Source organism: Cydia pomonella, chromosome 9 (genome assembly GCF_033807575.1).
Source record: "Cydia pomonella isolate Wapato2018A chromosome 9, ilCydPomo1, whole genome shotgun sequence".
NCBI lineage: Eukaryota > Metazoa > Arthropoda > Insecta > Lepidoptera > Tortricidae > Cydia > Cydia pomonella.
The window spans coordinates 16080835-16096094 of NC_084711.1; the positions used below are offsets into that span (position 1 = coordinate 16080835).

At 39.8% G+C, this 15260-nt stretch overlaps 2 protein-coding genes across 2 annotated transcripts; one reads left to right on the top strand and one right to left on the bottom strand.

Moving 5' to 3' along the window:
• Positions 1-535: 535 nt before the first annotated feature.
• On the bottom strand, positions 536-1370 carry LOC133521500 (shematrin-like protein 3). Its single transcript, XM_061856503.1, has one exon. The coding sequence runs from the start codon at positions 1333-1335 to the stop codon at positions 628-630; it is 708 nt and encodes a 235-aa protein (XP_061712487.1). The 5' UTR covers positions 1336-1370; the 3' UTR covers positions 536-627.
• A 12091-nt stretch (positions 1371-13461) lies between these two features.
• LOC133521499 (uncharacterized) lies at positions 13462-14351 on the top strand. The gene has a single exon (XM_061856502.1). It carries the CDS (start codon positions 13517-13519, stop codon positions 14258-14260), a length of 744 nt encoding a protein of 247 aa, XP_061712486.1. The 5' UTR covers positions 13462-13516; the 3' UTR covers positions 14261-14351.
• Positions 14352-15260: the final 909 nt, after the last annotated feature.

A 15260-nucleotide genomic window follows, 5' to 3' on the forward strand; every position in this document is an offset into this window, starting at 1 on the left:
AACAGAAACGAGCTAATGTAAACTTAACTTGAAAGTGTGAAGGTTATACTTTGACAGCGTCCGCCATAACACCTATAAGTAGTTGTCCCTGGCGGTGTGGGCAGCACTTAGTAGCGGCGACTTTAGGTGTTCTTGATCTTAGTGTTCAAAAGGTTAAAAGTACCGTAAGCTGTCGAGTGTTACAGCGTAGGTATTTACGCTGTCAAAGAAATCTCTTTGTTTTCATATATGGTTTGTAGCTATATATGTATATATCTAACGGTTGGTGGAAAATATATTCCCTCTGCCTTATATAGAAAACGCCGCTCAACATCATGTTTGCGAGTACGAAACATTTTTTAGATATGATTACAAATATCAATTAAAGGTAAGATCAAAATATAACTTGAATTAATGTTCAATACTTTGAACTCTGTATTTGATTAAATTAGATTTAAATCGATTGTTTCTTGTGGCCAGGGTGGCTGCCTATATTTTTCCACACGTATATATGTAAATACCTACCTATTTAGGGATGTTATAAATTATAATCAAATTTAGTACAAAACTCAAATAATAATTTATTAAGTACCTAAATAAATAACAATCATATTCTAATACAGTAACTATTTTAAATTAGAGCTAATTTCACTGAGTCCTGGCTGGGGTGATGTTGGCAGCTTCATGTACCGTGGTGGTGTGCGGTTCGACCGCTGGCTGCTCTGACGGGGTCAGGTCGTGTGGAGCCTCGGATTCACTGCGGTAGGCACCGACTCCAGCTCCGGCTCCAACTCCGGCGATGGCTGAGGACCCATAGGCAGCGTGCGAGCCGTAGGACGACCCGTGGGATACAATCCGGCCTGGCACGATCGACGGCGAACAGCTCAGGAGTAGCGGCACATTGCATCCGCTAACATGAGCGCCTGGGAACACGCCGACCGCTCCAGACGACGCGGCGCCAATAGCGCCATACGAACTCGCATGTGGCGCGGCGTAACTCCCACCAAGCGACACGAATCTTGCTTCAGGCGCGTTATCTGAAGGTTCCATCTCCGAGAAGCTCATCATTTCAGGTTCTTCGTTAGCATTTTCTTCCATTTCGTCCGCTCGATAATGAGGTCCTCCATAGCCCCCGCCGTAGCCGCCGATATGAGCATGCCCGTAGCCGACGGGCCCGTAGGACTGCTGTGCGTGGTATGCAGGAATTGCGTGATGGTAGCCGCCAGCGGCAGCGCACGGCGAGATGTAGCCACCATAGCCGAGGTGTGACCGGGGTACCCTCAGGAATTCACCGTAGAACGGCTTAGCTAACCCCGACACTGCCAAGGACAAGACGCAAGCTATGACGACCTGCATTTTCGATATATCCAAGTACTGTGATCACATTTCATTACCCGCTAACTTTTATATATTTTGCAATCGAAACCAAATACCTTAGCTTGCATTATGAGTTGACACGCTATTTTTGCATACTCGATTTTGGGTCATATTTAACATTATGTATCTAACACGAATAATTGCAATTAAATCATATCTCTATGATCGACCTCAATTTGCGTGTACTTATTGTAATTTAGATTAAAATATTCAAATTCTCACGTCCTAATGAATCCACTTTTCAGAGTTCTGTAACCGAATGGTGACAAACGCAACCCGCCGTCCGTCTGTCTGAGGGCAGGCTCTATATCATGAGTCATGACATGAACCGCATCTAATATTATTATTGGAGTTTGTGGGCCTCTGAGTGCCACGTCGACCAGGCAGTGATCTATTGTGACAGCCCTTTAAAGTTCATTACTAATTCCCGTTGCATCCAGGAAATTCCAGATTCGTTGGGCCGTAATGTTCTGTACCCCATAGGGTTGCAATACGTGCCGCCCTAAGTGGGTACTTCTTTTTGACATTGGTGGTCCACAGGAACTGAGAATGTGCATTGCAGTCTCCTCTGACTCCTGGCACAACCTGCATGTCGCATCTTGTTTTTTTCCAATTTGAAACATGTGTTTGTTCAACTTACAGTGTATCTAATAATGGTGACATCTGTTTTATTTTGACAGAATAGAATAGGTACCTTCCTACTAAGGAAACAGAGGCTTACTAAATCAAAAGTAACGAAGGAATTAGGTACTTGCGCAGAATGTTCGAGGTAACAACAACTATACCTATTTATATTACTGATATAAAAATAGTTAATAAGATTAAAATTAGGTACTTACCTACTTTGTAATTGAATTTAATCAAAAATCTAATTTATGAAAAACATAATTTTCCACGGTTTTATGTAATTTGAATGAAGCAGTGGGCCAGCGATTAATTATCCCGTCTTGAATGAGGTTTTTTAGTTGAATACTGTAGTTTTTCCTCATTTATTACTACCCCATTTAATTTCTTACCGTGTATATGAGCAATGACGTAATTTGTAGATGATCTAATAGTTTACACATAAATTGAGTAGAAAGATTTTTTTATGATATAGAAGGCAAAGAATAGACAAATCGCCTGATGGTAAGCAAGTACCGGCGCCCATGGACACCCGCAACACCAGGGTCGAAGTGCGTCGAAAGGCCGGGAGCCTTTAAGATGGGAGTAGGTCTGTTTCTATATTTTCAGACTGTACGGTCACCAGTCAAAGAATTTAATTTCATTACTATTTCGTACCTTTTCAGAGCGACAATCAATATGTAACTCGCTAGGCACCGCATACTATTGTCATTGTGACAAGATAAGAAATGGTACTAAAATAGGTACTAAATGTGGAGCGTATAGTACTAAAATTAAATTCCTTGACAGTGCGTGTACCTACATAGAATGCGGTAGAGTTATTTTACGTATCGATAGAGTGACCTCTTATGGCTCTACTTACAAATAATATTTTTGGGCGCTATATTATGAACATATTATTCCAGCGAACTGTACTTAAAGTAAATTGTATAAACTCTACCAGTTTACCTACCACAAATAGTTCCTAAGGACCTACCACGAAAATTTCATAATCTGCCTCTCTATCGCTCTTGCATATACGAGCGATATAGAAACTTCGATATTCGTTTTTCGTTGTAGAGCCTATATGTTTACTTCAACCATATTAAATAGGTACCTACATATCGTACATTTTGTCTAATCAGCTTCTTTATTTCTGTAAGCTTAGGTACTTACACGAAACATTCATGTATGTACTTCATAGAACTAATGTGTCTGACGACAATAAAATAAAATATATTGATGAGGAATAAAATCCGTTAGTAGCTTAGCGGTAAGAGCATGCCACTTTCAATCCGGAGGTTGCGGGTTCAAACCCCGGCTCGTATCAATGAGTTCTTCGGAGCTTAAGTACGACGTATATCATTTGATATTTACCAGTCATTTTTCGGCGAAAGAAAACATCGTGAGGAAACCAGACTAATCCCAATAAGAGCTAGTTATCCCTCTGGATTGAAAGTTCGCAGTCGCTTTCATAAAAATTAGTTCCTACGCCGATTCTCTGATTAGTTGCCAAGCGGACCCCAGGCTCCCATGAGCCGTGGCATAAGCCGGGTAAAACGCCAGGAAGGAGATATTGAGGAGGATTAAGTAAATTACCACTAGGTATATCATCCTAAAATTAATTGACCCAAATAATTCAGTAAATTATAAAATACAAACAGTTCGTGAGAAAAAATGCTGGCAATGCTCAAAACGTGAGATATTTCATAACAAGTTGTTATGAACATTGGCAGTTTCAGTTTTCCTTGAAATATTATTATAATTCTTTGTAGTACATTATTTTGAGATAATCTTAATAAGGCTTTATAAGGCGTTCCAAAATCTTGTTTCATGACTCATTCAGGTTACCTATTTAATTTCTAACTTATGGCAGCGTCTTTAGATGCTTTTGAAAAACTATGGTTATTGTATATAAATGAAAATATACTTATTGACAAAACATTGGTCAAAGCGAATAAACTTAATATATACTAAGTAATATTTGTATTTGTTTTACAAGGGGCCCAAGTTGTTGCTAATATTGACACCAAAGCAAGCGAAAGATTCCAAAATTGAAAAATGAAATCATGAGCGTTGCGGGGGTTTCAAGGCACGAGGGTGCCACTGAGTGAAACAAAATTTTTCACCACACCAACGCTAAGAAACTATTAAGTGTAAAATATCAAACAAAATTAAACCAAAATCAAATACAATAACCGGCCAAGAGCATGTCGGGCCACGCTCAGTGTAGGGTTCCGTAGTTACTCTTCTGTCACAATAAGCTAAACTGGAGCTTAAAGTATAGTAAATTGTTAACCGAGGGATGAAACGGTACCTTTCACCCGAGTTAAACAAATAGGCAAATTTGCATAATCAGTACCTAATTAAAGTACCTAAGTCTTTTTACTATGAAGGGAAAACTTTTTTCGATAACTCAAAAACAGCTAAACTGATCATGTCTGCTATAGTTTTCATTTAATGTCTTTCTTAAGCTCTACTTGCACGATTTTTTTCATATTTTTTGGACCTATGGTTCAAAAGTTAGAGGGGGGGGGACACATTTTTTTTTTCTTTCGGAGCGGTTATCTCCGAATATATTCACTTTATCAAAAAATGTTTCTTGAAAACCCCTATTAGTTTTGAAAGACCTTTCCAACGATATCCCACACTCTAGGGTTGAAGCGAAAAAAATTTTCACCCCCACTTTACGTGTAGGGGAGGTACCCTAAAAAAAAAAATTTTTAGATTTTATTGTACGACTTTGTCGGCTTTATTGATTTATATATCCATGCCAAATTTCAGCTTTCTAGCACTAACGACCACGGAGCAAAGCCTCGGACAGACAGACAGACAGACAGACGGACATGGCGAAACTATAAGGGTTCCGTTTTATGCCATTTGGCTACGGAACCCTAAAAACGAATATTTTTAAATATTTATTATTGAAAATCTTCATTTAAAAGTCAATTCTACCAACAACTCAATTTTGCCACACATGTGGATAAAATGCAACATTCTCGTCAGTTTCTGAACAATCAAGAGCCTTTTACCAGTTGGTGAGGTGAAAGTAAAACTACTCTTTCTTTTTTTATGAATTACAGCCCAAAATGTTCTGTTCAGAATGTGTGTAAGTGTAGGTAACACTTGATTTACCATAGAAATACCTAATTCTAAGACCACTCATCGATCAGAAGTACTCAGTGACCGTACAGTGCGACGATGAAAAACTCAAATTAGCAAGCACACTCTTACGGCTAAGTAACTACAACACTTTACCTGGACAATCCGTAACCATTACACACTCCTTCGACCACTCATCCCTGAGGAACCCAGGTGCGCATCGACAGCCAACATGACAGGCCCACGGCTGCGGGCAAGTAGCGTTCAACGACAACATCTTGATGTTGACGCAAGTTGGAGCACATTTCCACGCACACAGGGAAAACTCTTCATGATCTTTGACGCACACTGACGTGAGGTACGCTGTGGTGTATGTAAATATAAGGAAATTCGATAAGAAATATAAGGATTGAATATGCATGGCGCCTTTTAACGCTGTTGGGAAACTGAAACACACGCTAAAGGCGATTTATTTTGATAAACCGAGGTTTCGTACAGTCAGCCAAGAAAGTGGTTTACCACTTTTCGACTTTATTTGTCAAGTAATAGTGTTTAAACCACGTTCTTGGCTGACTGTACCATATAAGTTACTGCTATAATATTATTCTGTGTGGTCTTATGAGAGCGGTATTCAATTTTGTTTGCATAATAACTCGTGACATGGCCAGTCGTTTCTCATTATCATGGCCGCCATAACTATCACTTTACATTTATACTATGATATGATTTCGGTGGGAATTTTCATCTTATAACTTATACTTTTAAGGCTCGAGCTTCCTTGTTGTAATGAAACTTGTGGCGTTTGACTTTCGGTTTAATTAAACCCATTAAAGCTAAAAAATGGATGGTACAAAGTTTATAGGTGTGTAGGTGTGTTTATTTATTACATGAATTACATCACATTACACCTTGTACTTAAACTTGGCAAATTTGGATGATGCAATAATGCCATTGAACTAAATAAATAAATAAATGATATGTCAAAATCTTTATATCTTGCTATACTTATTAATATATTACAGATTGTAGTCTGCTGAAATATTTTTTTATTTAAAAGTGCGGGATACCTAAAGAAGCTTCTATTCTAATGTATATTGGAACTCACGGAAGCCTGGGGTCTACTTTGCAACTATTCCGAAGAATTTGCGGAGGCACTAGCTTTTATTAGGAAAACGAATGCCATCGAACCTTCCAATCCAGAGGGAAAATTAGGCATTATTGGGACCCGGTTTCCTTACGATGTTTTCCGTCCTACGATCCCTCGAGCCGGGCTCCGATCCTTTGAAATTTAATCTGTGATCTCCAGATTGAAAATCGCGGTATGTATAGGTACATAGATGTGTACAAAACGTTATGAGAAACTTGTAAGGGAACGAGGTAAAGAACAAAGCGAAAAATTTCATATGGGAATCCTGAGGTTTTTGAATATGCATTTATGGGGTATATTTTAATCATTTTCTACTAATTACTTATCATTCCAGAAACGTACGTGATGATTTTTTATGTCTTTACAAATCTCAATAATCTTTGATCTCAAATCGTACATTGTGTATCACGTAAATACCTACGTATTTGCAGAAGTGCAATAACAAGTAGATTGATATACAGGCATGTTATGGTAACCTACTTAAACTGCAGAGTAAAGAAATATATGCATTGTAAAGAAGGTACATATGTTTGCCAATTATTAACCTATAAACTAAAACTAACGAATATACTTATAAAAAAATATTGAGGTATTACTTATTAGGACATTATTACACAAATTGACTAAGTCCCACAGTAAGCTCAATAAGGCTTGTGTTGTGGGTACTTAGACAACGATTTATATAATATATAAATACTTAAATACATAGAAAACACCTATGACCCAGGAACAAATATCCTTGCTCATCACACAGATATATGCCATAACCAGGACTTGAACCCGGGGCCCTCGGCTTCATAGGTATTTTTAGGATCAATCAATCAATAAAATTGAAATAAAATAGTGCAAGTCGATTTTAACCAATTTCTAATAGCCGTATTGATTTGAAACTTTATAAATTACATATCGAGGGCTTCAGGCCAAAGGGGCGTATACGCAAAAATGCCATTTTTCGTTTTTAACGGCATCGTATTCGTCTTGTAACGATACGTAAGCACAATTTTTTTCATAATTTTATCATAACAATTAGTTAAGTAAATAATTAAAAAATCATTTGGCGTATAACAGACAGTCATAATTTTATGTCGTTCCAAAAAGCCGTACTGAAGGCGTATAAGTGATATTTTCATTCAGTCCCCGATATTCATCGGAGAATAAAGGCGTACGTACATACTTCTCTCATGTGACAGTGCGAACCACCAAATAGTGTCACGCTATATAGGCGTACATACATACGACCATAAACTTTTACCAACTATCCTCAAAGTGCGTCGCGGCAAAGAGGCGTATGAACATACGACCGTACAAAAATTACGTTGGCCTTCAAATAATGCCGGGCCAAAGGGGCGCGGAGACAGCGTCCTTGATTGCCGCATATTGCTATCCCTTTCTGTCAAGCGGGTAAGCGCACTAGGGCCTCCTGTCTCTCAGTCAGTGTCTAGTGCGTTACAGTATGGTGTGCATCTCGTGCGAATAATAACAATAAAGTGGAGCGCTCTGATGCTGATGGCTCTGCCCTGGGCATTCAAGAATGACGTGGGCGGCTGTCTCCTCTGCCTCCAAGTACTCTCTGCAGAGGGGGCTATCTGTAACACGTAGTGTTAGTAGGTGTTTGTTTAGTGGGGCGTGGCCGGTTATGGCCCCAGTCAAAAGCCGGACCTGTGGCCTCTTCAGCTGTCCCAGCCTCCTCGACAAACCGGGGTCGATTTTCGGGAGGGCTTCCTTCGCCTGCCTGCACGTGCCTAGGTTAGACCAGTACGGTTGGTGTTTTACCTTGGTGTTGTGTCGCAGCATGTTCCGGAGCCAGGCATAAGGCAGAGGTATAATTGGCTCCGGTCCTGCCACCCTCAGTTCCGAACATCCTCTCGCCAATATGTCGGCCGCATCGTTCCCTCGCGAGTTGCTGTGTCCCTTGATCCACTGCAGAGTTAAGCTGGCGGTGGTGTTTACCTCTGACAGAGCTTTGTGGCATTTGTAGATTAGCCCTGAGGTCAAAGTATAACTTTGCAGAGCTTGTAGTACTGACCAACTATCAGAGAGTATGCGGATGGAGTAGTCCAATACTTTCCTTGAGGCGATTGCGTGTGCTGCCATTATGATGCCAATTCTGCCTGGAAGACTGTGTTGTGGGCACCTAGTCAAGTCCTAGTGGTGTTGAGATATGTATGTTTAGGTCCTCTGAGAATACTCCAGCGCCAGTGCCTGACCTTGTCTTTGATCCATCCGTGAAGATTCTCAGCTCTCATGGGTTGAGTCCTTCACGAGGTTCTTCGTGTAACTGTATCTTAATTTCTTGTCGAAGACGAATTGTCTGGGTATCCTGTCAATCACCGCTTCTATTAGCGGTTCCTTACCTATCGCCTCGTAGAGGACCTCGGTGTGTGGTACCCTAGGTGGTCTCCAGAGATTAGATTTTTTGAGACGTACCGCGGTAGCTAGCGCTTCCTGTTGTATAAAGAGGTGCAGCGGCGGCAGGCTCAGTAAGGCTTCCAGGGCCGCGGTTGGTATTGTCCTCATGCAGCCCGTGGTCGCCATACAGGCCAACCTCTGGATTCCTTGTAGTTCAGCTTCAACTACGGATAGTGTGGTGCGTGGCCACCAAACTATCGCACTGTAGCTTATTATTGGTCGCATGGCTGCCTGGTGAAGCCATAGAGTTATCTTTGGGGTTAGCCCCCAGGTTCTACCCACTATCCTACGACATTGCCAGATTACGACTGTGGCTTTGTCAATTTTGCCGTTTAGGTGATTGCTCTAATTTAATTTGCTGTCAAGTATTACCCCTAAATACTTTACTTCCGCAGATAGTTGGAGTTCAGTGTCGAACAGGCGGAAGTGTTTGTTGGTGAACATAACCAGCTCAGTTTTGTTGGGATTGTCTGAGAGTTCGTTGTTAAAACACCAGCGTTCCACGATGGCTAGTGCAGAGCGGGTAACATCGCATACCGTACCTGCATGATTGCCGCTCGTCAGTATCACTATGTCGTCAGCATAGCCGATTGTGTAATAGTGATTATTGTTTAGTGTGGTGATCAGGTCATTCACCACAAGGTTCCATAGTAGTGGCGATAGGACTCCTCCTTGGGGGCATCCTTTTGCCATTAATGCCTGCTGTGTTTCGCCCGTCCCGAGTTTGAGGGTTCGTTGGCTCAACATGTTGTTTATCCATTCTGTCATAACTGCATTCGCGCCATGTCTTACCAGTGCTGCTGTAATGCTACTGAACCTGATCCTGTCGAAAGCCCTTTCTATATCTATGAAGGTTCCTAAGCAAATGGATCTGTTTTTGACCGCCACCTCAATTTTACTTACTACTACGTGAAGTGCCGATTCTGTAGATTTGTCAGGGCTGTAGGCATATTGGTTTGGATGCAAGGGCACATGAATTTGCACCCTCTCTCTAAGGTACCTGTCACACAACCTCTCTAATGTTTTCAACATGAAAGAGGTCAGGCTGATGGGCCTGAAGGATTTGGGGTCCGAGTAGTCGTTTTTACCTGGTTTCGGTATGAAGATAACCTTGACCTCCCTCCATTGCTTCGGCACGTACCGGTGAGCCAGACAGGCGCGCAGAACGATGGTCAGCTTCAGAGTGAGATGCTTCCCGCCCCATTTAAGAAGCGCAGGGAAGATCCCATCCATTCCTGGAGATTTGAAGGAGTCAAAGCTGTTTAAGGTCCACTGCGTGCGCTGCGGGCTGATTACCTCACATGTCTGTAGCCACTCGTCCTCCGTCGGGGTGGTAGTAATTCTTAAGTGTAACATTCCTCTGTTATAATTTGATGGAGACGTAAATGAGTTAAGTTGTTAGCTAAACTACTTTTAGGTTTATTAGTACAGAAGATTTAATATTGTTTCTTTTTATGAAATGACGATAAATGATGTCGTATTTATTTGTTTAGAAGTTTTGATTAATATTTTATTGTTTAAGATAGTTATAATTTTGTTACCAGTGGTACCATTAAAGAAGGAGTAATGTTTATTGTCTGAATACAAGTTTTGATACGTTTTAACTTTAACCTTTTGTTTTAGTTAATGCACTCTAAATTTAATCGTTTGATTGTTTCTTGACTGCTTTTTTAGTAAAGCTGTCATTGTGTTGTCTTAGCAATTTCTATGCATCCTTTACTACCAATTTCAATTTTATTCTTTTCTATTAAATCGTTTTGTACTACTCGACTTTTGAGCGACTACCATTTACCTACTATCACAAATAGTAAAAATGATCTTATTGGAATTCAGTTAAGTCAGTTTTCTTAAGTAAGCCCACACGTCTTAACTCTAGCTCCCAGCGAAGTGCTAAACGATTGCTATTATAGGCAAAAATCAGAATAAGCGGCGTGATTGTCTTTTGAAACACTTTTTCTTATCGTGTGGGTTGTAAGATTGATGTACCTTAAAAACCCTGGTGTTAGAGTTATTGAGTCGCCAAAGGCCTCTGACATGGCTCTCATGACGAGCACCACCGGATAGATAGCAGCCGGGACCAACGACTTTACACCGTGCCTTCCGAAGCACAGAATCATCTTACTTTTCGGACAATCAGGTGATTCAGCCTGCAATGTCCTAGCCAAACCGGGAATAGTCTCACAAAGTCACAAAGCGACTTTTGCTTGACAGTGTCCCAACCGGGATTCGAACCCGGAAACTCCGAATCGAGAGACAACCGCTCTAACCATTAGACCACGGAGGCTATTGAAACACTGATATGCTCAAAGTGGCAATTCAAAATAGTTACTTACCCAATCGGTAACCAGCTCGAGTCGACATTGCTTAATCTCGTGGACAGTTGTGACACTATCAAAACCATCAGGAATCATTTTAATGGTAAAATCTAGATGAATTTACGAATATTTAGTCAAAATATAATTTGGCGCCCTATTATACGGCCACAAATAATGGATACTTACACGATAGATTCGTCAGCCCAGACGGGCGTATAAAAATCAGAAAAAATAGAAGAAACTACACAATGATGACTAAATTACTGTAAAATTAAAGTATTTCGCATTATTAACAGTATTTTCACCTTTCATGATTAAATTATCGAATAGAAAAAAAAATGAATTATACGACCATAAATCTCAAGTATTTTTCAAAAAATTTCAACCTATATGTCGGAAATTATTGTCGTGGTAAAGAGGCGTAACTACATAATTACTGCTTTTTAGAATACGTAGAACGAAACTAGGCATGACACATGAAACAGACAGTAATTTAAATACTCTATGCAAAATTGTAGAACAATCGGTACATTGTAACAAAAGTTATTCAGTTTTTTGTCTCTCCTGAAAAGTAGGGTTCTTGCTTATACGCCCCTTTAGCATGAAGCCCTCGATATATACTGATAACGATACAATAATTTACTACCATTGAGCTGAGGGTCTAGCCAAGGTGCCAATCGTTTGCGCCGTAGTAAACCTATCACTCTTCCATATTAATTGTGCGACAAAGAGACATTAGGATTTCGTTCGCTACAGCGCATAGATTGGCATCTTGGCTGGACACCCAGATCTGAAGATGGATTCAAAATATGGTTAGTTGACTCTGTACTGGCTACCCCTTGAGGGGAGTCTACTATACTGGTAGCTCAAATAATTTGTTTTGACTTTTTTTTCCTTCCTTGGAGGTAGGAATTATGTTAGTACCTACAGTTGGCAATAGGTAAATATGTTTTTAAAATAAATAAAAAATATATTTTGAAATATCATACGGCCTGCCTGATGGTAACCGGTTGCCGTAGCCCATGAACGCCTGCAAATCCAGAGGTGTTACATGCGCGTTGCCAACCCTAACACTCCACACCCTCGTTGAGCTCTGGCAACCTTACTCACCGGCAGGAACACAACACTTATGAGGAGGGCCTAGTGTTATTTGGCTGCGGTTTTCTGTAAAACGGATGTACTTGCCCAGCAGGGCTCTGCTCTAAATCTGGAATGACATCCACTGTGCTGTGCCCTACCACACTAAGCGAGATGACATTCACAGTGCCCATACCTCTCTTTTGGACGTAGTTTAAGGACATACCCGGGTCCAAAATGTTACTTAAATGCTTATCCCTGTTTCATATTACATTTTAAACAAAGATAAAAAAAGCAGGTGAGGATTTTTCTGCATTTTACAATACCTATAGTAGGTACCTATTTATAAGGTGTATCCCAAATACGTAGAGATAAATTTGCGATCTAACTTTTAAAGGCTCTCTTGATTTAAGATACTCCAAGAACTGCTGAGAAAGTGGCATTTTATTCACAAGAGTGGCAAAGGAATCAGATGCAAATTTTGTGTTGTGTCCTCATTTTGGCTGGTGGAATTGACTTTCAAGTGATGATTTTGAATTGACTTTCAAGTGATGCATTAGAATTTAATAACGTTTATTTGGATTTGAAGTGAAATGTTTTACAGTTAGTAGGTATTTTCCTTGTGTTGATGTGGTGAAAAATGTTGAGTTTCACTCGGTGGCAAAGTTTGTTTAACCCTTGTGCCTTAAAATCCTCTTAACGCTCAAAATTGGAATCATTGGCTTACTCGGGTATCAAATACAGCACGAGGGGTTAAACAACAACTTTTTCTATTTAACAAATAACTATTTTTCTTCGGACCCCTTTGTTTGGCATAATCATTGAAAGTCATATTATCATTAGTCATAACTCTGAAACCGTTAATTTTTCAGGAGGTTCCTTATTTTATCCTCCTGAAAAGTTACGCGTTTCTGAGAAAAACCAAATTATGGCTAACGAAAATGCGGGCAAACAATACATTATGACTTAAAACTTTATGGGAAACAATAGAGACCCATTTTTGTTTCGAATGTTAAATTATCAACGATTTTGTTTATGAACGTAATGTTTTGCCGCTATAATACCTAGTGTTAGTATTTACAAACAAAATGCGTACTTAGATAAACATGTAGGTACCTATAGTATTCAGATAAAGTCAATTGATATAATAATATTGATTGCTATTTAGATATTTAAGAACTATTTCTAACCAATTTATCACTTTTATCAGTATTGGTTAATGTTGTTACCCCGCAATATTCTTAAAATAATTGATAACTCTTTCACAATTTTCCAAGACGTGAATTTATCACTGACTCATCTAACAAACATACGTGCCGTCAACAAATCAAAAACTGAATCATGTAAAACTAATCTAAGAAATAACCTATCTTCATCTTGATATTTATGATGTAACGATGACAGTTATCAGTTACACTTCCTTTAAAATGCCGCATTTCCTGTGCAAGTCGTCATTCAAGTTACAAGTTTGTGAATCATTGGCCAATAAGTTAGACTTTCCAAAAAAATGTATAAGGAATTTGCGGTTCTCGTACTGGCTGTCGCCTCTGCCAGGGGACATCTAGCATGGCCTGGAGGTGATTATCAGGCAGTGCAGGGGCTCTACATCAAGCCCTCCGGCGATGGCACTACAGGAGACCTCTACGTAGCTGCCACGGAAGACAACGGAGTCAGCTCTCAGTGGTTAACCGACCAGCCAGTCAACTTCTTGGCAGCCGGATCACATCCTCAGCCTACCGCTCTTCCTTTATTTTCAACCCTATCAAGTAACGCTCTACCACTTGAGGAATCGACTAGTACTCAAAAACGTGCCGCAATCACAGGCCCGGCTGCAAAATATGCCTACGGTCTTCCTGCTGAATCTGGTTTTTCATCATATGGCTATGCTGGTATTCAGTCTCCCAAGTCTGAAGCAGTTCCGGCGACTGCTACCAAGCCAGAGGCTTCAACGATTGCCTCGGGTTCTGCTGTGCCTCAATATCCATACAATTACTTGTACCCCCATATGGTGCAGGCCGCCTACTCTAGCGCTTTGAAGGTTTTAAAAGATGCTGGTGTAGGTAGTGAGGATGCGTCTAACAACAATGCGATTGCTCCGTACCCGACATCCTATTGGCCTGCTTCCTATTACCCCATGCAGTACATAATGATGGACCCAACTGCTTGGGCTAAAAAGCAAGCCGCCGCTTTAACAACCACAACAGCTGCAACTCCAGTAGACTCTGATGAAGAAAATACAAAGCCTGAATGAAATCTTTAACAATAGTATAGTTTAATAATTTATAAGGATTTACTTTAATAATTTATTATTTCTCTATAATTTGAATAAAAGACGAAAATATTTGAGTGGTTTAATTATATTTTTAGTTAGCCTAAAAGCAACTAATCGTACCTAGCGATTAGTTGCTTTTAGGCTTTTATACTTTATCGGGGACGACCACGCGTGACCACGCCGAGACGGCACGTTTTACCATCGTCACGGCAAAGCATGACATCTAATTCATCTAAACGCATCCTTAAGAGGAAAAGAGACGATCGATTCTCCATACAAACATTGATATTGATGACAGAAGGGGTGAGATAATTAGTATGATTTAGGTATATATTTAGCTATATAGGCACTTAGGTATTTATAAATAAAACGACAGAGCTTTTGGGCCGTCAAATACGAACTGGTTTATTCATCGAGCTGTAAGTAGAGTGAACCTGTTTGTTTACATTATGGGGTCGTGACGGACCACAACCACAGGGCGGCTAATATTAATTTTGACATTATGGAAAAAAAATTACACAACTTGATGTAGTTTAGTCAAAGCTATGCCCCACCGTTTGATTTTTTCGATTTTTTATATATTATTATAAGAGTTAGGAAACGAAAAACAGGTTTCATACAAATTTTCAAAAGCTCCTTACTCTTATAATAAAGTAAAAATCGATAAAAATCAAACGCCCGACCGTTATGCTATGCTCAAAATACATCAAATTATCATAATGTTAATATCCAGAGAGGAAAATGAGGAGTACGTTTGTATGAAAAGGCGATTTCACGCGGGTCCTCAACTTTCGTCTTAAGAGGAAAGGGGACGGCCGCTTCTCCATTACAAACGTAGTCCCCATTTTACCCTCTGGATCTTGACATTATGGGAAATATTTTTACATAATGTGATGTATATTAACCATAGTTATGTTTGATTTTTTCGATTTTTTGATTATTGTAAAATGATGTGCGAAAAACATATAAGACGATTTCG